The 23,214-nt window shown below is 41.0% G+C and overlaps 1 protein-coding gene across 4 annotated transcripts in view; it reads right to left on the reverse strand.

Annotated features, from left to right (window-relative positions):
- The window catches only part of LOC105563819 (hemicentin-2), a 302,661-nt gene that overhangs the window by 110,013 nt on the left and 169,434 nt on the right, over positions 1–23,214 (reverse strand). For all 4 annotated transcript variants that reach the window (XM_012015748.1, XM_012015750.1, XM_012015749.1 and 1 more), the window contains exon 3: positions 3,067–3,257. In XM_012015748.1, coding sequence (XP_011871138.1) covers positions 3,067–3,257 — 191 coding nt within the window. The remainder of the gene's footprint in view (positions 1–3,066; positions 3,258–23,214) is intronic.

Raw genomic sequence — 23,214 nt, forward strand, 5'->3', positions numbered from 1 at the left:
TCATAAATAATTGAATTAAAAGCAACGACGTTGTAAGTGAATTTGCGGATCACCCAACCGGTGGGATTTCTGAGTGATTTCACCTAGATTCGCGACAGCTTCGTTTGTGGCATTTGAAATTTCACAGAAAATCACCTCTTATCATCCCGGAGCCCCGGAGATAATCGCTCTCTTCGGAATGTTGCGTTAGCCTGGAAAGAAACACGCTGACTCCTTTACCACCCCTTACCACCATTTATAATATATCCAATGGACTGATATGAACATATCGAATTCTTACGTTTGAAATATCTACAACAGAGAACTGGCTTTTGTAAATTATCACGAAATTTCAAAAATATAAGTAAATTTGTCTAATTACTAAAAAGATTGGCACAAAACGTTCCAATAATCAATAAAATTAATATACAATAACAATGCCAAGAATGTAAGAAGTTGCCTTTTGAGGTCGTAAATCCAGTTTGTTTAATAGACATCATTGCTAATATATTGGTATATTAATATAAATATATTGAAAGAAACAATAAATTTAAAATTTATGAATTAACTACATCACGAAATATTATTTTCCTACATTTCAAGCGGTTGATGTCAAATTAAGTGAGTCATAAAGCTGATATTTTCTCATACGAAATTATAACGACTTTGTAAATTACTTAACGATTGAATAACATTTGCTAATAATATAATTTAATTATTTTAACTTGTGGTTTATCAGTTAAATTTCATTAAAATTGAGAAGCTCGGCGCTTTACAAACACAAGCGAGTTGTTGTTTTGCGGTGAAATTTCGCGACGTTAGCGCGATATCTTGTATTGCAATTTAGGAATCGTAATTAAACGATACGATGGTCGAATTGTATAAAATAATAGCGAACAAATTAATTAATCGCTCCGGCAAACATTTCCGAAATTGGAAATCCGAATAAACTACGTAAACGCACAGGCACACCATTGTCAGTGTAAAAGAAAACAATACAATGCCTCAATGGAAGTTAAATTTCGTATAAACCATAGATTACGAATGTATCGATCATGTGTCATCAAAATCTGTCGGACGTCGCGCTGATGCGAGGGTTTAAAATAGAAACTTCGGCAGGGCCATTATTGCGTTCGACAACACTGAACAATGGTCGATTTTCGGTCATTGACATCCGATTCTATAAATTCCACAATGACGAGGAAGGCTGTGATGGCTGATACCGTGCGAGCTTAGTTCCCTGCTTTTACGTGAAAGTTCCTAAGCCTCCCCCTGCCCCTCCCCCTCCCTGCACAGAATCGCCGTCGTTGTAAGGATGTCCTTTCGAATTGGGGCGGATTTGTCGCGGTCATCGGCTTTTTGCTGGCATCAATCTTGCACGCTCTTGCGAGCGATTTAGCGTATCGATGCCGAGCCATCGAATACAAGATGATGCAATAGTGACGCGCGGAAGAGATGGCCGCAGCGCCGCTTTTGCTCTTCCATCTTATTATGAAATATTGATGGTCGATCGAAATAGGGATGACGAGGGATAAAATCGATCTCTCTCGGAGGGAAGTCGCAGCCTTGATAAAGACATCTCCAGAGCGGGCGCCATTATTGCGTCTATCTGTATCCAATACGAGCCCGTCGTTTCCGTGGAATCGCATACCGATTGCCGCGCTCTCAGCAGGGTTCAATGCGTCGCGATCATCGATCGCCTTACCGCCCCGAAGCGTCAGGGTGGATGTGCGAAAGGAGGCCATTACGCTCGTGTACATGAATAAATTTGTATGGGGTTGTTCTATGGTTACACGGACAAGATTAACCATGTACCACGTTCGTGTTGCTATTGCGTACGCATTAGCATAACTTCTCATACGTAGGCATTATCCCTACGTAAATGATAAACGATAAAGCGCCATAAAGTAAAAGCATATCCTTAATGTCTTTTAATTAAAATATATATGTCGCGCGTAACTGCTAGCAATTCGCCGGCAAGTATTCCTGATAAAAACTAGGAAAAGGGAGAACTTGTCTCAAATTTTCTACCTTCTACTGCTTCTTTCTCGATTCAAAGAAACAATAACGACGCAACTTGATACGCTTAGACGTCTCGCTGAGCGAAGAAGAAAGCTATATTTGCTATATTTGCTAATGAGTGCGTTCCGGCAAGACATTGCTACTATAGCGCTACGGTAGCGCTACACGAGTGCGTTTCGGCAAAACTTTCCGCTAAAACCGCAGCGGCTGCCATTTTTCATAATTGCTCAAGGATTGCTAGGAACAATATGTCATTCATGAGCCAATCTTCAATATTTTCCATTCTATTCGTTTCAATTCATTGGTAAACGCGACTCTTACAATTAAAATACAATTTTGAGGTTATGCACGCTAACGTAAGTATGGCGCTGACTACGATTGTAGCAAAAAAGCTGTAGCGCTACGGTAGCAGTGTCTTGCCGGAACGTACTCAATGTAATCGATAAAATTTTAATGTACAAAAATGTTTTTAACAAAATTTACTTGCTTTTTCCCGTAGAATTCAACCATCTAACATTTTATAGGGGTCCCGTTTGAAATTGCAAAGTTAAAGGGGGGGGGGGGAGGGCAGGGAGTTAACTTCATATTTATGTAGTTAGAAAGGCCCCTCGAATAAAACTTTCTCAAGAACAACTGTTTGATTTGACAAATAGTTTCCGAAATATTCAGCTGTTAAGAGTTATGTGGGCCACCCTGTATATAACTGAACATTCGCATCGGTGGGCAAGATTTAAAATAAATTTTGATGCGTCTCGGAGTACATAAATGTATCGTCGCAAGTTATATTTCACCTCGTAACATCGTCACACGATAGCTTCACGTGCAAGCATAAATTTCACGTCACGCTTTTCCTTTATGAGATGCGCGCGAAAGCGCGATAAGAATCTTGAGGGGAGAATCGTGTCGGCCAAAAGAGGCACAATAATCATTCTCGAGAGAAATCGGCCCATCGTTACTTGAAAGCTCCGATTCGCGACTCGATTCGCCCATTCGTCGAAAATCGGTCGCCTCTTTTAAGAGGTTCTCGCGTCGACAGCGCAAAGGGTTACACAGTTGCTTTCTTACCTCGGCATCGGAAACGGTCCTCTCCGCCAAATTGCGAACTTTGCAGTGCAGAAAGGCGGTGCCGCCCAATTGCACCGTGACGTTAGAGACGGTGTTGTTGTCGTTCGCCTCGTTCACTCTCTGCAGCTCGTCGAGATTGCTGAACCAAAGGGCCTTCCAATCCGACGGGATGTTGTAGGGCACGCGTCGATCTGCGGGAAGAAGGATGACCAGGGGGTATAATCACGGTAATTTAATTAAGTCGACTGTCTCAGCGAGGGGGAAACTCGACAAACGACGCCGCAATTACCGGGCGAGGCTATCGCTGTACCTGGGCTGCCCCGCCGCTGGCAGCCAACTTTTTTATCAAGACGAAGAAAAATAGAAGTTATAAAGGCGCGGGCACGGCGGAACGCCGGGGGAAAACAAACGCGGAACCGAGCCTGAAATTCCGCTTGTTTTACCCCCGACCCTCGTGAATTAGAAACTACTTTCCGCGCTCTCGAGCCCTTTCTGAATTACCTTGTTATTAAATTTTTTAGGGAGACGACCTGTGCTCCCGCGCGCTCCGCTCATTCCTTTCGATGTAAATCACCGGGGAAATGTGCTGTACGAGTTATGGGGCAGTTTGCACATCGCCATAACGACGTCTTACGGAATTATTTCAACGGTATAACACGAAGCGCAAATGTGTGCGACGCATTTTCCAATAAGACAGATAGAAAAAAGAATCTCATCAAGCGTTGGTATTACTTGTATAATAATTTTATATACGCAGTGTTTGCTCTTATCTAGGTGATTCAGATAAAATCTAGACAAGTTCTAGATAAGATCTAGACAAAATTATATAGATCATCTGGATAAAATTTTGGCATTATCTCATCTTTATATAGATAATAAAATGTGCATTATCTTCACCTGCATGTTAGATTTAAAAAAGTGTTATCTTTACTAAATTATCTAATAACATTCAGATAAGTTGATGTACATTGCTGCAACGTGTAAAATATTGAAGTATTTACTTCTCAGAGCAAAGCAGACGGCAAACTGCTTTGCTTGGATCGGTAGATTTTCAACAAGCTCAATCGCAACCAAGCTCGCAATTTGTAATGTGAGACCAGCGAGAACCAATCGGAATGCAGCGTTTTAGATCAGACTCCTAGGGTTGCATCCTACTTGGCTCTCGCAAGCAACGTTTGTTCCTTGCGGAAATCGTCTGTCAAACAACATTAACAACATATATTATCTGGAAGTTATCTGGATGAGCCGCCACATAGTTTCATCTTCATCTGATCTAAGATACATTTGCATATCATTATCTCACCTTTATCTAGCTATAAATTTTAAAATCATTTGAGCACAACACCGAATATGCTGCTTGAGAACTTGTGGGCTGACGACAGCACACGATTTGGCTTTTAGTTGCGATCCTCGCGGGACCGCTGCTCTCGGCGCCCCTTGCTTGTTTTGGGAAAAAAATTGCTTTTTTTTTCGATATCGAAAACGGTAATATTTTTGACTGCGATCTTCCACATCGTTTGAATAATTTGAGCGCACGCTTCGACACACCGCGCTTCAACAAATAAAATTCCCGGTATTTGTGATGCAGCCGAAAGAGCGAAAGACGCGAAAGAATTTTTTCCTTCGTGTGCGCGCGCGCGCACGTTTTGTTAAAATTTTCACGGATACGACCTATTTCCGGGCAGCGCAGGTGATTTAGGATGTTTGCCCTCGACAGCAGATTACGATTCAAGGAGACTGCGCCGCTGGTGTGGCGAGCTCGAATGTGCCTGCTTCTCGTCCTGACCTCATTTGAATAATCCATGGATACGTAACGGACGTACATGTCTTTTACGCCGTGTGAACGCGTTCGTATAAAAAAAAAAGGAAGAAAGGGAAAAAAGATGCGCGTGGCGGGGCGCATACGCGATACGCTCACGAAAACGCGACCGCCCGCGTCGCATTCGCAAAACTTTATTCATGTTACCCTCGGAATTACTACGGGCCGAATCTTTCAACACTCGTGGTTTTGCGCAAAAAAAAAATAGAAGTTTATGAATCGAGTTTCCGCTAGAAAAGAGAGAGATTGCGTGGAGTTTTATCGAATATAAAATGTGTATCTATTTTCTCTTTCATTATTTTAAAAGAAAAAAAACCATGAGACAGATGTTACATATTTTAAAATAACATACAGCTTCAAACAACGCGGACCATATGTTTTACTTCACCATTATTTTTATCTCGTACATCTAATCGGATATCGTAGATTTAATTTTGATTCAAATTTGATTAAATCCTATTCACTTTGAAAAACTAAAATATCGGAATTTTTACTTAAATAGAAAAAAAACCATTTAAAGTTTTATGAATCAAATTAGCCGAGTGTGGTTCGGATATCGACATTTTCGACAAGTTAGAAATTAGATTTCATAGAAATGAAATAATTAACGAAATGAGTAATTATTCAAAGTTCTAAAAACACACAAGGCCAAGAAATAATAGATCTAACAAACGAACCTTTAAATAGAGAAAATATTGAACTTCAATACTCTCCGCGTTTAATCGTGCCATATGCAAGATGAAATGTAGGAAAGAGAAAAGTAATATATTTCTTTACTCCTGATCCTTTTATCTTGCGCTACGCTCATTCCATGTTGTCGTCCACGTAAAACCGAAAATCTATTGTCATGAAACAGTAGCGGTGCGGCGTAAAATCGCTGCTTTGCTCAGCGCGTTCGACGAAGTGTGTGCGCGGAATAAGATGTTGCACCGTGGCAAATAACATATCCGTGCAAATATGTTTAATTCACGAAAACAGGTATCTCGCACGAAGAAAAGTTGGGCTCGCGTGATCCGAGGATGGCATTCACGTTACCATCCTCACGTGGGTCTTCCTTTCACCGGGGATTCGATTCGGCCGTAGAAAAGTTCGGCATTTTAAACGCCTCACATCTCGATTCTATCTTGTATATAGGTGCGGCGGCAAATCGAGTTCTGGAAGCCTGAAAGTAGCGAGCGCATGTTTGGCCGCCACTCGTATTCATCAAAGTATCCAAGCGAAACTGGAATACGGGGGCTTCTATGGACGCCAAATTCCGAAAAGTTCTTTAACCGCCCGTAAAAAGAAATGGCAAATAAACGGGAAATTTAATCTCCGAACATAAAGTTGGGCGAAGTTAAACGGAAACTTCGTTAAACGCGTTATTTAATGAGAGACGGGGAAAAATATATTTCCGGGGGGGAAAAAAATATATGGGCCACGTCGCCGGTAATTTAAAGTCCGAAACTGCCATTTCTTTTGTAAACACGCGGCAAACGTAGTCGCGCTAATCTCATTCTAAACAACACACGGCGTTTATTTGCCGGCTTCCGCGTTGTTCTCCATATCGTGTCGGTTACTCAATTTCGCGTGCATTGAATGTTGCACCTGTTTCACGATAACGAAGTTTCAACACTTTATTTAACCAGAAGCGGCGCGAATTATTTAGATCGAAGCATCAGGTACTCGCAGCCGCGAGTTTCCGCCGATGCAACGTTCCGTTGTCTAATTTAATGCTAGCAAACATCATTGTACGCGGCATAATGAATGAAAATAATTAATTACAACGCTACGCTAATGCAGAGTGCACGATTGTTGCAGACTCCGTGTTCTACATCCATCATGTAATAATCCCCGCGGTAAATTATCAGGTAAATTATGGAATACAGATCTGTGTGCGCGTATACATGTGCGCCGAGCATTGGGGAATTCACTTTTCGTTTTGAGCACTTCAAAGATTCCAGGCCATGAAAACTGGCTCCATTGCTGCGTTATCAATCCTCGCTGGATAGAAATCTTTCCATTAACCAGCACGAATCTAGCGTACGAAGGTTTTACACGGTTTACCGTTCGCTGGTTAGCTGGATGCTGCACTCCGTAATGGACATCTCTAAAAAAACAATTGCTAAAAATCATTTCTAAAAACAATAGAATCCGATATGCCAAAAAGCGCGTCCTTCGACGTTTGCAACAGAAAATGATTTAGATATTTCCAACACGTACACATCGATTGCTGGACTATTTTGATATTTTACCTCGGCGTAGTAATTAAATTAATGGATCATTTTAGTTACTCCACCGACAATGAGAATATTTACACGGTATACTGAGAGACATTTTATTATTTTCGACATTCCGTTTCGTTCTTTCAGCATATCATTTCACGAATTAAATAATTAAAATATACACGTAATTAAATTAAATTAAATTTATAAACTCCAATGATTCCTTGACCACGTCTGGCAAATTTTAATGTTTAAACTCACAAGGAACAAAGGGTGAGAGAGATATGTTTGATGTAAAAAAAGGACAACTTACAATTGTATCAAAAGTTCAGTGTGGTAAATTGAAGGAACAGATCATGATTTTCCCAGGATAAAATTTAATTAATTGTGGCAAATTCGAATTTTCGACGAGTCTTTCTTCGTAACAGCGGAACTAGCCAAACGGATAGCTAGGCAGGCGAACAGACAAATGTCCCTGCGCTTACAACGGCGTGAAACAATTGAAAAAAGTGTGAAAGATCGGCAGTGGATTTATTCCTATTTTATTTGTGGCCATTGTACGATATTGCGCGCGATTTGACTTGTCAGTCGGTTATCCATGTTTGAAAGCATAATAGAGGCCTCTAGAAAACAAAGGGATGCGCGTTCTGCTATGGTAAAAGGGGTAAGTGGGCCGCGCGCGCGGATGCATATACGCAGACAGAAGCAATCGGGGCGCCGAAATGCACGAATTCCTGAAAAACACGTTCGCTCGGCTGCGGACAAAGGATCCGCGCGCGTGCGGCTGAGCGCATCACGGGCACGCTTTGTGTCCTCGCGCTTATTTTATCGAACGTGTAATTTAGCCCTGCTGACTCCGTGCACGCACTCTCTCTCTCTCTCTTTCCAGGCGTGGAAGCCAAACTCGGCTTGTTAATGTTTGGTCGATTTTGGCCATGGCCCCAACGAAAATGGGGCACAAAATACCGGAGCCTTATCAAATCCGCAAGCTCGAAAAAAGCCTTACATGTTCCGAAAATGCGACGGTAAAAAGAATAAGAAGTAAAGACGGGGATATTAGTTCGATCTCAGAAAAGTCTACGCTCGGTTCTTCCATCATCAAGATTACGTCCGAGAGTCGGATTCAAAATATCGGAGCCCGCTTCGCGATAGCCTCCCTGCTCGTTAGGAAATCAATAAACGGTTTCATGCATCTGACAGAGTACTTTTTCCCCCTTCTGTCTCGTGTCGTTCGATCGGCTACGTTCGTTCCATCGATGTCAACAAAGTAAGACGAGGTAAGAGCAAAAAACGACAAGAAGAAGAAAAGAAGAAAGAAAGAAAGAGAAAGAGCGCGAAGGAGGCAACGAAAGTAAAAACAGCAAACTAGAAAACGAGCAGGGGGAAGAAAGATGAGGCGAAGGGTCAGTCTCGTCAATCGAGAGTACGAGAAGGAGCGGGTGGAGCGTGGACGTGAAAGGGTGGCGAACGGAAGTAGGAGAGCGACGGGCCCTTCGGACGGAGCGAGGAGGTGCCGTATGTATAACAGCAACCAAAATGCTAGCCTGCATCAGGGCATTACGTCTGCCTATCCGCCGCCTTAAACGTGTAGCCCGGTGCCACCTGCATACATACATGTAGTTTGCATAGAAATGGCACACGTCATCCCGCAACGCGGTGGGTCTTTGCTTTATAAGGCAGCGCGCGCTTCGCGCAGATTACTATTCACCAGCTCTCTCTCGGCCCATCCCGGGCTATGAGGTGACCGTCGAGTATCCGACAGACAGCGTATTCTTCGAGGCCGTCCGCAGGGCTCTCTCGCGAGCCTGGCCTCTACGTTTCGGTCACCGGCGACGGGTGATTTTCGGAGCGACGTGTTCCGCGTCGCATTCCCGTCACGCGACGTCGCTCAGGTGTTTCGATTTTTCATTCGGCTTGCGCGATCGCAATACGATTGAACTTCTGGATGGATGGCTAGAAATTAGGGCGCGTCGATTCCGGGCCTCGAGATGACAACGAGTATTTGTCCGACAACTTAATGAGGAATTGATTGGAACAATAAGTTCGTCAGAGTCAGCCTGATCGAGCTGACTTCTCTGAAGTAGCGATAAAATTGCCTTCTTTTTTTTTTTACCAATGAAAAGTGTTTGAGAGTTTATGCTACAGATTTACGTTAATTGCAATTTTTTCACAACCCGGTATATATAAAATAATTTTAAATAAATATAAAAAGAGGCTCCAATAAAACGACATTAAAATTAAAATTAGTGTTAGTAGTTCAAATAGTAAAAAGTTTAACAGGGGCAATGTGAGCCGTCACCTGAACGAAGATGATAAAATTATATATCGATAAGTTTTAATATAAGGTATGTTATAAAATTGGTAACAATATGATACGGAACGTTTCGGTCTTCGCATGTGACCCTCTTCAACAGTAAAATCAAATATGCAATTAGTCTATTTCTTTATTAAAAGACGATGAGTCATTTTGGTGTCTATAGGTCGATGTAGCGGATTTATAGGTGAGAAAATCACCTATAATGTGCGCACGTCTGAAAATGATCGCTTTCCATCGTACTCTCAATTATAGTGCATGTCGACAGTCCAATACTTCCTTTGGTGTCGGAGGGGTTGTCTAACGGCTAAAGTGAAATAAATTAACAGTAAGTAGTATAAAAACAATGTGTGTCATGAAGATAAAGAATTTTAAAATTGTAAAATTCAAATAAATAAATGGGACGATACTAAATTTTAATAAATTAATTCTTGATTAGAGTCAAATGTAAAAATTTTTTGTAAAACACTGTAAAAAGGAAACGATAGAAATGTGTACGTGTCTATAAAGATATAACACAATATAAAAATATAAAATAATTTTAACAACTTGGGAAAAATGATTCCAGTCAAAATAATTAATTTTGATGAGATAATAAATAAGAAAAAAAGTTAACTGTATCTCCGAAGTTTGAAAGACTATAACGCGGCTGTCGATATTTCGTTTCCTTTCTTCTTTTAGTCTCCGTTCAATGTTACATGTGAGGTATGAAGATAATAGGAATCTAAGGACTATATTTGATTCAGTTGTAATCCGATACATTCTGCGACGCATAAAATATGTAGACGTGACAACGCACTTTAGAAGGATATTTTCTCGGTTCTTCTCTTCTTCAGTCCAAAGGTGCGACGAACAAGATAGCGAAGAAAAATGCGATGTTCTTCTTGAAGCATACGGCGTATGAAAAAGACCCGTCTGCAGAAGACGCGGTGTATACGTGTCTGTGTTTTTCATTCGCCCACGCGATTGCGTTCGAGGATGAATGAGGCATATAAAACACACAGTAGATACGGGCTGTTCTGGTCAGACTAAGTGGTAGTGATTTACCACCGTCGCAAACCGATAAATTAGACATTTTTTGAAATTGTGACCGACGATAACGGTTCTTCCGGGTAATTTTAGAATATCAAAGCCGTTATTTCAAGACCCCGTATTATTTTCCCTCCTCGAAACTGGCTACCGCTTGGCGTGTTACGCAAGCTTTCAGCTCAGAATTTTGCGACAGTCTGCGTCGGACGACTTCAAAAATTTCTGCCTCGCACGTCATCCCCGCAATGCCGCGTTACTTGAAAATGGATATAAATGTTTATAAGAAAAGTTGACTTGTTGACCAACACTTAAACAATGTACTTCTAAGAGCGAGGATTCGCGCGGAATATACACGGACTTTAGAAAGTAGTTCTTGACAACGTTTTCTACTTATAGGAGAAAAGTATTTATCTTCGAAAGGAAATTTTAAACAAAGACCTTAGCGGCGAATTGCGTTTAAGTTTCAACGACGCGGTAGTTGCTCGAGTGTAAATGCACATCGTAAATCGATGATTGTCGCGGTACCTTCTTACGTGAAAAATTTATTGTCTGGTCGAGGACAGTGGTGTTTTCGACAATGTGCATACAACATTTTAATGAACTAAACGCAACGTAATATATGCGAACGAAAACCTTTGGCCATTGAATTGGTAATACATGCTAATGAAGTTTCTCCGAGCTGTACTTCGTTCGAGAAAAATCACCAATTGAGGCAAATTGTTTCGTCGCTCCATGAGCGGGAAATTTTTTTCCCCGTTACCACAATCGACGTAGAAACTTGGTGATTAAGACACGTCGCTGTTGTCCACTGGCACAATTATTTCGCTTGTCAATGTACACAAAGGAAAAAAGGGAAGAAAAGGATTCACCATAAAACTGGACAATGTCCGTTTCGTTATTGTAAATTTGATGAATTCAAATATACCGCGAGGCGAATTTTATCGTACTGTCATGTACAATTACAATATTGTAACGTCTTTGTACGTTTCCTAAATATCATACAATTCGACTCTAGAAAAATTTATCGAGTGTATGTATTCCTTGGAACTTTCGTTTCGAATCTTTTGTCTTCTTTTTTAGAGAAGAAATTATCGAGGAGGAAACCGCTGAGGGCATTGTGGTGTACAGATTTGCGGCATTACTGGGCATTACTAGGCATTTTTTTGGGCATTAGGCCTTGCTGAGCCATTATAAAGATAAAATAAGATAAAATTTAAGATAATAAGATAAAGTAATGCCCACTGGGCATTACTGGAATTTTTGCGAAAACACGTCTGCTTTAAGCGATATGAAAATAAACCACCGCTTCAATTCCGAGATATTATTTTAGCTGTCGATCGTCTCACAAGTATATCTGTTATCATTTAATATCGCTTCACTTTCTTACCAAACAACGTAAGTGAACGTTAATTAATGCCGCGGCGCATTAATGGATTGCAAAGCAATCGTGCCGTTGGATAACCGCAACAATGCGCGCGCGGCCGTATTACTCGGTCCTTTCGTTGTGCGGTTGTGCCATCATCGTCTCTCTGCGGCACGTACAGCTGGCTTTTATACATCAGATAATCCTACGGATAAGCTATCAACCCTTATGCTGGAAAGTAGGAGAGTCAAAGCTAATAAAGCTGAACGCGAATGCTTTCCCTTGGCTGTGAGATTACAGAGGCGCGGAAATGAATGCAAAGTAGAATGTACCAACGATGAAGAAAATCATCGCAATTTGAAAACTTCACTTTGCGTTCAATTTATATAATACATTGTATCATCGCAAGTTTCCCTAAAAACTAAAGTATGCACGTGCTTTCTTCGTTTAGTTTTATTATAAATATACATTTTATCTCGTCGACATGCTTCTTGCGTTTAACATTTCAGTAAATGTCAAACCGTCAATTTAAAAATCGCCATTACACGACAAACTAGTAAACTTACGTTTCTTTACTAGGCGTAAAAAAAAAACAATGAACCCGAACTAATGGATTGCCATTAAGAGGATCCCTCAGCTATCTTTTTTTACCGACACAGTCAAATACAGTTTTTGCGCTTGTAATTCTTTTTATTAGCTTTTATGCACAAAATAATACCTGGATAAGTTGCGGACCGCATAGCAGAATATTTTCATACTTAAAACACTCAACAATTTAATTTTTAACTATACAGGGTGAGTCTTTCCATATCCGACAAAATTTTTGAGAAGGTAGAACGGATTGAGATGAACGGAAAAGTCCTGTACCATTTTGCAATTTTCGTAATAGTTAACGAGTAATTAATTATTAAAAATCGTTGTCTTAGGCCGGCCTACCTTCTCAAAAATTTTGTCGAATATGGAAAGACTCACCCTGTATATTCCCTTGAAAAGGACCACAATTCGGATCGTCGAAACGTTGGAATAAATTGTTACATTAAACCACCCAGCCAGTTTAAAGTTAAATAATTTTTCTTCCTGTTAAAACACTCGTTAAGTCTAATAAAAATGATATTGGTATTTGAAAATTTTAATTCATAGTTCTAACGAAATTTGAAATTGGATTTATAAAATTGTAAAATTCTTCCACACGATTAAAGTACGCGTAAAGACAAAACGAGGGACAGTCGACTTCATTGTACAAAAGAATGAAGAGAAATTAAAAATAGGTTAGCGAATCTCACTTTATATGTAGGTATATGATCGGCTGTCAAATTTAGTACGAATTACGAACATATCAAATACCAACATCTTTTTTATTAGAAAAATGTGCTATGCGGCCCACAACTTATCCTGGTATTATTTTGCGCATAAAAGCTAGTAAAGAGAAGTACAAGCGCAAAAACTACATTTGACTGTGTCGGTAAAAAAGAAGGCTGAGGGATCCTCTAAATTGATATTACGGCTGGTAACATCGACTGACATGAAAGTTACGAACCTGATCGGACACATCGTATACATATATGTACAAAATATATACAAAAAATATATTGTATATAAAAGCATGTAACGCAAACCTTACTAGGTTATTGTTAAACAGTTTCCATAGTTTTCAAAGGAAAGTTGATCTTTTAGTCACGGTCGCCGAGCAAATGAGATTACGAGAGGAGACAAGTGTATCCTTAATTAAGGAGTCGACGATGGCGATAATGAATACTTGTAAACGCAAGCGTCAGTCGCGAGTGCTCCTCCCGCAACGGCGCGAAATGCAAATGCAGCCCTCGTGACGAATGTCGCGATAATCCTGCCTTTTTTTTCCTCCCCTCGTTCTCCCTTTGCCGTGCCATCGGGCATTATAAGTATCGCGTGACACGCGAACGATGATTTACCGCGAATGACGTTAACTGAGCGGCCACGCCGGCTCGCGAACAGGTGTAATTATCGCGACGCGATGATAACGAGACAGCAATTGAAGCGCGATAATGTAATCGAAGTTTCGCCTACGCGCCACCGGGGTATTGTTTTACGATACGCGTTGCGTTTGATGAACGATCTTTTAATACCTCGCCGGTAAGCGACAGCGCGTTTCGGGGGGGGGGGGTAGATAGGAAGAGGGGAGTGGAGAGACGCGGGGTAAACTCGGAAAAAACCGGTGAAATGGATGGATAAGCGTTCATCAGTTATGTGGAAATTAAATTCCCCACTGTGTATTATCGCCCGCACCCGGCCGGGCTATCCGATTTTTCAAGTATCACGTTTTTCGCACGACAAACGCGTGTAAATAACGGCTCCTGTTTATCCTACGGCGAATCGAAATCAACAAATGGAAATTCGTATCGTTTGCACGATGTAATTCCGTGAATGCAGATACATAAGTAATAATAGCCGAGCATTTAAATGTTCGGGTTTGCGGTAGCGCGAGGAGGAGATTTATCGAGCATTATTACTTTTTCATATTTAAAATAGCAATGGCTTTAATAATTTTTCCATTGTGTGTATCAATCGAGCTTCGACGCTCGAAATCGCGGCGCGCACGCGGCGGAATTTATCGAGTGTTGTTACTTTTTGCTTTGAACGTAGTCTGCGATTTTAATATTTGATAATTTCGCAACTTGACGTACTAGCCGAGAGATTCGACATTTCGCTGTTACTTCATTTAGATCGCGATTACATTAGCAGACAGATTAGCAATGCTTTTCAATTTGAAATAAATACAGCATTTCTCTGACGTTATCATTGCGTCGTCACTTAATGATAATGTGAAAAACGTTATTAAATTCGTCAACTGCGCTCGAGATTTAATCAGGAATTTTTCCAACGGGCTGACGATCTTTCTCTGTCCGACCTTAGCATGAGTAGACGACGTAGCGTGATCCATTAGACGTTAAAAGTAATGAATAGTAATGAGATCCGGCTAAAGCTGTAGAAAGGCAGACAACGACGACTCAAGCAATGCGATTTCACATTGCATGCAGCTTCTTGACTCCACCGTCATCACTCAGAAAATAAAGTTGCGAGAAATTTCAATTTAACTCCAACAGATTAACATTTAATTAGAAAACACTACGTATATTAAATGTTAAGTCACGGTAATTTATAAAACTTGGTCAATTATTTTTTGCGTCTTTGACTAGAGACTTGCGAGAAGAAAGAAACCAGTCAATGAAAATGCTGAAGTTTGTCTTCGCGAGGAAATAGATCGGTGTTTACCACGTGTTTTAAAAATGTCTGTCGAAAGACGATGTATCGCACACCATGGGAGATATCGCAGCACACGAAACTGTATTTATTAGTGTAGGGAAAAAACTTGCGATGTTTCTTCCAACGACACGGTGAAGAATACTTCGACACGGCGACGTGAAACTTCATCTCCGAGACTGTTCGCCGGGACGAGCGGGCGCGCGGGCACACGAAGAGAAAAGCGAAGGCGGCACGAAGTTATACGAGCGGGCGGAACGAGAGGAATTTGAGGGCGAGAGAGATGAAGTCGAGAGTTAGAGCGAGTTAAAATACGGATGGGGATATACAAGGGTATGAAGAAAGAAGTAAAGATACGGAAAAAACCAAGTATGGCGCGAAGAAGAGAAGGGAACAGGAGGGAGACGAGTTGTCTGTTTCTTCGGGGAGAAAGATGGCAGAGAGGAGAAGCGAGAGGGCGAGATGTTAGGTAAGCGGAGGGCGAAGGACGTGCGCGGGGCGGCGGTCGAGGGAACGAAGCACGAGGAGCACTTGAGACTGAACTTTGTGTGCTTTTGAATGCGGGGCATAAGCTACCTGTCTTTTGTTTCCGCGAGACAATGCGGGAGCTTACACAAGGTCGGGGAGGGGGGAGAGGGAGGGAAGAGAGTGACGGGAGGGCGGTTACTCTTTTTTTCTGCTTCGCCTAGTTTAGCCGGATGGACCTGTATTCTTTTCCCACGAGCCCTCGAGTGTTCTCGATGGCTCGCGCGGCCACTTTGCAGAAGCGGAACGCACGAGCCACACTTCTTGCGCGATCGGAGAGCTTCTTTCGAAAGTCACCTCTTTACATCGAGTAACTTCCATTTGTAAACCGCACGCTACATTAATACGTTTCAAGCCGGAATCGCACGTTTTTGCCGAAAACAAATTTCTTTTTTCGACATATAATAAATTTCGCCGGTCGTTTCGTTTACTTGACTTCACCTTGCCTGAGCCGAGATTTTTGTTAGGTCTAAAAGTTTCGACCCTTCTTGCCTCTCTTTGTAATAGTCTTTTAAATTTGTTTTCAACTTCTGAAATTTCCACTGGGACATGATACACAGGACGGTATAACGTTACAAAAATTAATGTAACTGAAATGTTTACGATTTTATTTCAGGCGAAACTAACTGGAATGTATATAACGTTAGTAACTGAGCAGGGTAATTTCTGTCAAGTTATGTCACGTTACAATTTATTCAAATGAAAAATATAATTACATTAATAAGTCTTGCGCGAGAGGGAAATCGCCGAGGGCATTGTGGTGTACAGATTTGCGGCATTACTGGGCATTACTAGGCATTTTTTGGGGCATTATAACGATGAAATAAGATAAAACAAGATAAATAAGATAAAAGAAGATAATAAGATAAAGTAATGGCCCGCTGGGCATTAGTGGGCATTGGTGTACAAGATTTTAGTCAATGGTTTCCCCCTCTTGCGTGTATCGTCACCTTGAATGGTAAAAGTTGCAGATTGATAAGAAGATATCAAGTTGTGCGAGACTCTATATGTCGATGGTCATCGACACGTCTCTCAAGTCGCCCTCTTGACATGGTTGCACGCAAGGACAGTTAACCGAAATAACGAGCACGAAGACGAGACGGAGGGTCAGAAGGGCCAATGCAAAGCGTATGCTTACCGACGTTTTAATTGGGATAACAACTCGCATCAAACGTCGACGGGGCTTTGCGTTGTCAGGAAGCGCGATAAATACGGGCAGTGAAATGCTCGTGATTACGTAGTCGAGTGATGCCGGCCGGCTCTCCGTCACAAGCGACCATCAAATCCTCTTTCAGACGGCAAAGTAGTAAATCCTCTTTAATAACGTGTATACGCGTGCTCGTCGTGGCGACTAGACTGGAAGGAATACGGCCGACGAAAATGGGCATAGTCTTGCCCGGGATGTATAATTACGTTCGCGTAATTGCGGCCGCTTCCGGTCTACGAAAAAGCATTTCCTCTCTTGTTTGTAACAGTAATTGTGTCTACAATAAGCAGCGAATGCATACGACGGAGGTCATACGTGCCAATTTATAATTCAAATCAGGTCCTCCAGCGCGAGGTGAACGCGGAAAAAATTGAAGATATAGACATGGGCTGTTACTTTTACACTCCTTTCTAATTAATGCAGCGAAAATGACGATAAGAATCTCAATTATTCATCGATAATAAAATCAAGTTAGGTGAAATACTGATGAAAACGATTTTTCGATTTTGCAGCACGATAATTGAAACAATAATAGCGAGTTGAAATTCCATACGTCAAAAGCATCGCGTAATTTACATGGCACGTACTAAATGTATTGTATGGAATTTAAAATTTTATAAAAACAAAACATTTCGCTCTTGCTTCGCCTGGTCGTTCGACTACGCTCTATAAAAGTTTGAATTTTAAGTTGAATTTACTTAACGGTTGTGCGTGCCGTTCGCGAATCCAGTTTTTCCTATCAATAGACAGCTATAGTTTGTATTTTATTTCGAGATATATGCGCATCTGTGAAAGAAAAAATTCAAAAAAGGATTTTTCGTGTCTGGGCGTCCGAGCGTTACCGAGGTAATCCACGAATCGATACCGAGCGTATGCTCGTTTCGTAGGTGGGATTCCCGTATGTATTCTACACGTTCGGTATTTTGAAGTCTAAACACGGCAGACGGAAAATACGGAGGAATGCAATACAAATAGATTAAACATGCTCGTTGTCTCCGTGCATCAGCGACGCTGTTTGCCCTCGCGAACAGCCCTCAAAGAGAAATCAAAGAAATTTTAATCTTAACTTTCGCAATATGTACAGCGTAAATACGATTTACATCTTAATGCAAAGAGACATATTTAGACGGCTTTGCTATTTTGTTACGCAAGTGTATGTGCTTTTACTGCAGTTTAAAGAATTAAAATCTGAATCGCGCATTATAATAGTAAAATACTGATAATAACTTATAGGATAATTAAATTAGAAAGTTTTATAATAATATGCTAATAAATTCAAATCCAAATATGGCTCCAATAAAAATTAAACGGCATAATTAAGAGGAAAACTCTATTAAACCAGCATCAATATTATCCGGTGTATCTTATGGATATAGTTTTACAAATCACGTACTTACAAAATATCACACAATTCACAATATTTTGCACGGAGTCATAGAGCAACTCAGGTTCACAAGTCGATGATCAAATCGACATTGATCATGATTTTTCGGACCGTTTGATTTGACCAAGACTAGATTCTACATTGATCTTTGCAAGGAGATCGATAGCCCGCAGTCAAAACTGATAAAAGAACTGATCACTAACTCCAGTTTTAATAATCAGTTTCTACATCGCTCTGAAAAACTATTGTAGTTACACAGTGATTGTTATCATCGATAACTAAATACAGATCAATACTTAGTTACTGATCAGCACTTGGTTAACGATGATAGCAATCATTGTCCAACTAGTTTTTCAGAGTGACGTAGAAACTGATCATTAAAACTGTACGTTAACTGATAGAACGCCAAAAGTTACCGATTCAACATTATCAGTTATTGATGCCGCTAATCAGTTCTTTAATTCGTGATGAAATCTTCTAAATATCAACCTGATTATCGATTTGCACACGATCTCAACTCGATTTCAAGGCGATATTCACCAGATTCTTCATCGACTTGTGAACCCGGGCGATATCATAGTAAGAATATATTTTTACCAGATGTATTTACAGAGAGCGAGCTTCAGAAAGTTCGCGATCGTGATTAGTCCCGTGAGGACAAAATCTCCGGGGGCGCCATTGTGCCTCGCACCTGAAGAACGTAACTATAGCGGGGACAGGATAAACGATGGAGCACCGCAATAAATCATAGCGGCATTTTTCAATATCGGGCGGCCGTGTTGACTGAGCTTAAGGCGTAGTGTCCTACTTGCATTCTCGCCATCTCGGTTTCCCGTGACACGCGGCGTAAAAGATACTCCGGGGATGTAAATATACTGTGACATCGCAGTTTCAATATATCGCGCGATGGCTTTATTTCGGTATTACCAGACTCGCTCATTTATCTTGTGATAAAAAGTCGGCGCGCCACGTAACTTCGGTACACAAGGAAATATTCGAGATATTATTTCGATATATTACTTTCAGCGTGGAAGAGTCTCGGAGATGTAAAACCTCCGCCAGGATTCGCCGCACCGCGGATTATAATAACAATAAAGCGCACAATGTGCGCGAAGTGTAATCTTAAGGTGGCTCCTGCACGAAGGAGCGGTTGATATGGGTGCTTTGGTGGGGCTCCTTTGATTTTTATAAACTCATATGACTTTTTTCGGACAAAAATATATTTTAAACAATATTTAAAAATATGTGACAAAAAGATGTCGAATTTCCTCAAAACATTCAGTATCTTTTGACTTTACTAATAAGTACTCACTTGCAGAGGTCGCTGACCTCATACACAGACCCAAATAGCACATTTCAATCCTTGCGACATTTATTATGTTCAGCCCGTTTTTTATTAAGATCTACTTTTTCTATAAAATAATATTAATCCTCAAAGTGCTTCCGCGAGCGATCGGCCCTTAACCCCCATTCCAGTGAACACCAAGCAATAGTTACATAATATCAATATTATAATTTCCTACTTAACAATGTAAATGTAATATAACATGGGTGTTCTGTGACATTCATCTTGTTGAGTAGAAAATTATAATATTGTTGTCTAACGGTTATTTGGTGTTTACTGGAATGCTAAAAAATACAACTTTAACATTTTTTCTTATTTTTATCTTATCGACGACCGGGTCTGAAATTTCGCGTACCGATAGATCAAATTTACAACTACAACATACTTAAATTTCAAAATTTTTTCTATATATTTGGTCGGCTTATGCAGGAGCCACCTTAAAGTAACGACATACCGACAACCTCGCGCGCATAATCGCTACCGGCCTTTGGGAGCGTATCCGTGCCCCGATGTCAAATCCGATTCTGTATAAAGTCGAATTTGCGAATATTCAAGCGGCGCGTGACGACAAGAAACCGCGCGTGTCTTTCACGGGTCCCGCATGTTGCCCCGCATGTTTTCGACAGAGAGGGAAAGGCGAAACGTTTGCCTAGAGCGGCTGCCGATATTCCGTGGGCTTTCGCGAAGAAATTGGTCTGCCGGGACCGCGTCGTTTCTTGGACCGCGCGTTACGTACCGAGTTTACGATTATAACCATCGGCTATCAGGACTCCATCCTAAGCTCGGCCGGGTTCCGCCACCCGTAGGTACATACATAGCCGGGGTAACTGCTGGACCCAACGGCGACGTTATTAAGCCGGTCAATATACGCGCGACCGTTATACGCTACGCCATATTTCGCCTTTGCCGTATATACAATATACCGGGAGCCGCTGCCTACGGTACAGAAAAAGAATTCACGATAGCGGTCAGCGCGTTGAGCTACACGTCACGGCCAGATTATTGCGCGCACGGCTAAAAAGCGTGGCGCGCTCGCGTAAATGGAATTGCGAAACGTGTAATTTTATTTTTCCCGATGCCGAAATGTCACGCTGCAAATAGAACGATATTGCGACGTCACTATGCAGTGTTATGGGACGTTGCAGAATGCAGAGTTGCTAATTGGACGCGCGGCGATGAGAGTTAATGAAATGTACGCGCGAAATCTGATTGAACTGTAAAAGAAGTTATCAGGCTTTCGCAGTTCCTATGAATTTCTCTTTGTCCTCGACGCAGCGCAGGGAGGCAACAATTTTCTTTCTATTACTACGCTCAAATGGGAAATATTGTTCTTAACGATCGAGCTGCGAACTTCGTTGCTACATACTGAAGGGAATAATCCGCAACATGCAAAGATAACGAGATTTTTCGCGCGGCTTAATACGAAGTTGTAAACACATCCGCGGGTAAATATTATATTCCTCGGTAAGCACTTGCTATCCCGCGCAAAAGCATATTTTCCTTTGGAATTTTATATGGAAACTTGGGGTAATTGGGGTAAAGCCCTGGCGCCCTATCGCTCATCTTTCGCGGGGAGCCCGGCGCGGCTACGACAAAACGAGTTACAAATTGCATCGCCTTCCTTAGCTCGTTGATTTATAGCTCAACGAGCCGCATATGCAATTCTCCGAATTACACGCACGATTATGGGGCAACCTGTAAGCGTACGCGACTATAAAATTCTCCCCCGTGGGATTATGGCCGCGACCCTTCTCTCTCTGCAGGAAATCACAAACCGTAGATATCGCGATAAATAATCCCAGGGTAGAAAATTTATTTCACCGTATCTTTTTATACGATCGATTTTATAGACAGCAAATAAACCTGTCCCGAAGAACGGATCAGTGTTTCGTTGGAGCGCTGTCGAATCTCGGGAAGAACGTTTCCGCGAGGAAACGAGTTTATGATACGAGTTATTCATATGTTATACGACTCTCTTTTGTAAACGTAGCAAAACATACGTTTGTCGAGTAATAACAAAATATTTATCTCTCGTTTATATATTTTATTTCACCGTAAGAATCAACAGCACTTTATAATTGGATTTTCATTAACGATTTAAGATGCCTGTTTCTATCAACGCAGATTAACTTTGATGTCGGTTTAATTTACTTTCCATCCTTTCCCAACTCGTAGAACTAGAGAAAGATAAAACGAAAGTTAAACCGAGATCAAAATTAATCTACTTATTCTTAATTGGTAGAAATGGACATTGGCAGAAAAATTTAACCGACGTCGCACTTTGGCTAGTCATTTGCTGATACATTCATCCTGTACAATCGAATAATTCTAAATGTAACGTATGTGTTCGCCGAATTGTTTGTCAAGTCAAAACAAATAACGCATCTTCCTCGCAATCGTACGCGACAACGCTTGTATAAATAAAATTCGTCATGTGAGCACGGCACGTACATACGTTCGTCGAATATTCGGCGAGTAAACATGTTCGGTGGTAGGTTTTGATCATCCATACTCGACAGACGCTGATCACAAGCGTCAGCATCGTTTGGAATCCATTTAAGATAAGCCCATTTAAGATAGGATAAGTGCAGGCTAAATCCGTCATGCTGTGATGGAAAAGTCGTCCGCCAATATGAAGCTATCCCGCAACTATGAGAAAATTGGATTAAAAGAGAGATTTTCGTTTGCACATTCTCATACAATTCCATTTTTCCTTTGCATATTAATTTCTTCTTAAACATTCCTTAAACAACATTTCTTCGTCTTTAACAAAGAAATTATAAACAAATACAGTTCGACGAGTGATTAATCCAGTAGCTAAACAAACGGAGATTCGAAAGGTAGAGTAAACTCGGGTATTAATGGCCACGAGGGGGAAACCGCTCAAGGCATTGTGGTGTACAAATTTGCGGCATTACTGAGCATTACTAGGCATTTTTTGGGCATTAGTTTGACCATTAGATCTCTTGCTGGGGTATTATAAAGATAAAATAAGATAAACCAAGATAAATAAGATAAAAACACAATGGGGGAAAAAATTGTTCGACATATCTGGCAATACTTTATTAAAGGAATTACACAACGTTTCGACCGAGAATCCCGGTCATTTTCAAGTAAAGAGCGTCTTGATTACATTCTAAAGTCAGACAAATGCCAACCAGTCGGGAAGACTATGAAATTATCGTGTGCTTTTCACTCGAAAAGGACCGGAATTCTCGGTCGAAACGTCATGTAATTCCTTCAATAAAGGATTGCCAGATACGTCGAATAATTTTTCCTATTACGTTTTTATTTCAATTAATCACTAGCGAAGAAAAGATTCTCCATCTCCAAATAAGATAAAATAATATAGTAGGCATTGGTGTACATGATTTTGGCCAGTGGTTTATCCCTCGTTTTAAACCAGTAAACCAATTTTTTCATAGATGAGGCTATTGGCTCTTTTGAAAATTTGTTATTAATAACTTTTTCGACAGACATATGCAAACGAAAGTTCGAAGTGTGCGTACGTGTGCAACGATGAGCAATCGAACGAGCTATAGAAAGTTTTTTTTTTTCTTTAACGTCAGCACGCTAACTTCACACTGGTCGCCCGGGGAAGCCGACATCGTAAATCCATCCGCGGTGCTTGCTTACCTGCATCGCCGTGGATTTTTTCGGCATTACGACCGACGTATATTTTATCAAGTAACGCGCGGCGGTGGGCGCGAGAGGGTTTCTA

This window comes from Vollenhovia emeryi, unplaced genomic scaffold (genome assembly GCF_000949405.1).
Source record: "Vollenhovia emeryi isolate VEMERY1.0 unplaced genomic scaffold, V.emery_V1.0 DF939171.1, whole genome shotgun sequence".
In the NCBI taxonomy this organism is placed as follows: domain Eukaryota; kingdom Metazoa; phylum Arthropoda; class Insecta; order Hymenoptera; family Formicidae; genus Vollenhovia; species Vollenhovia emeryi.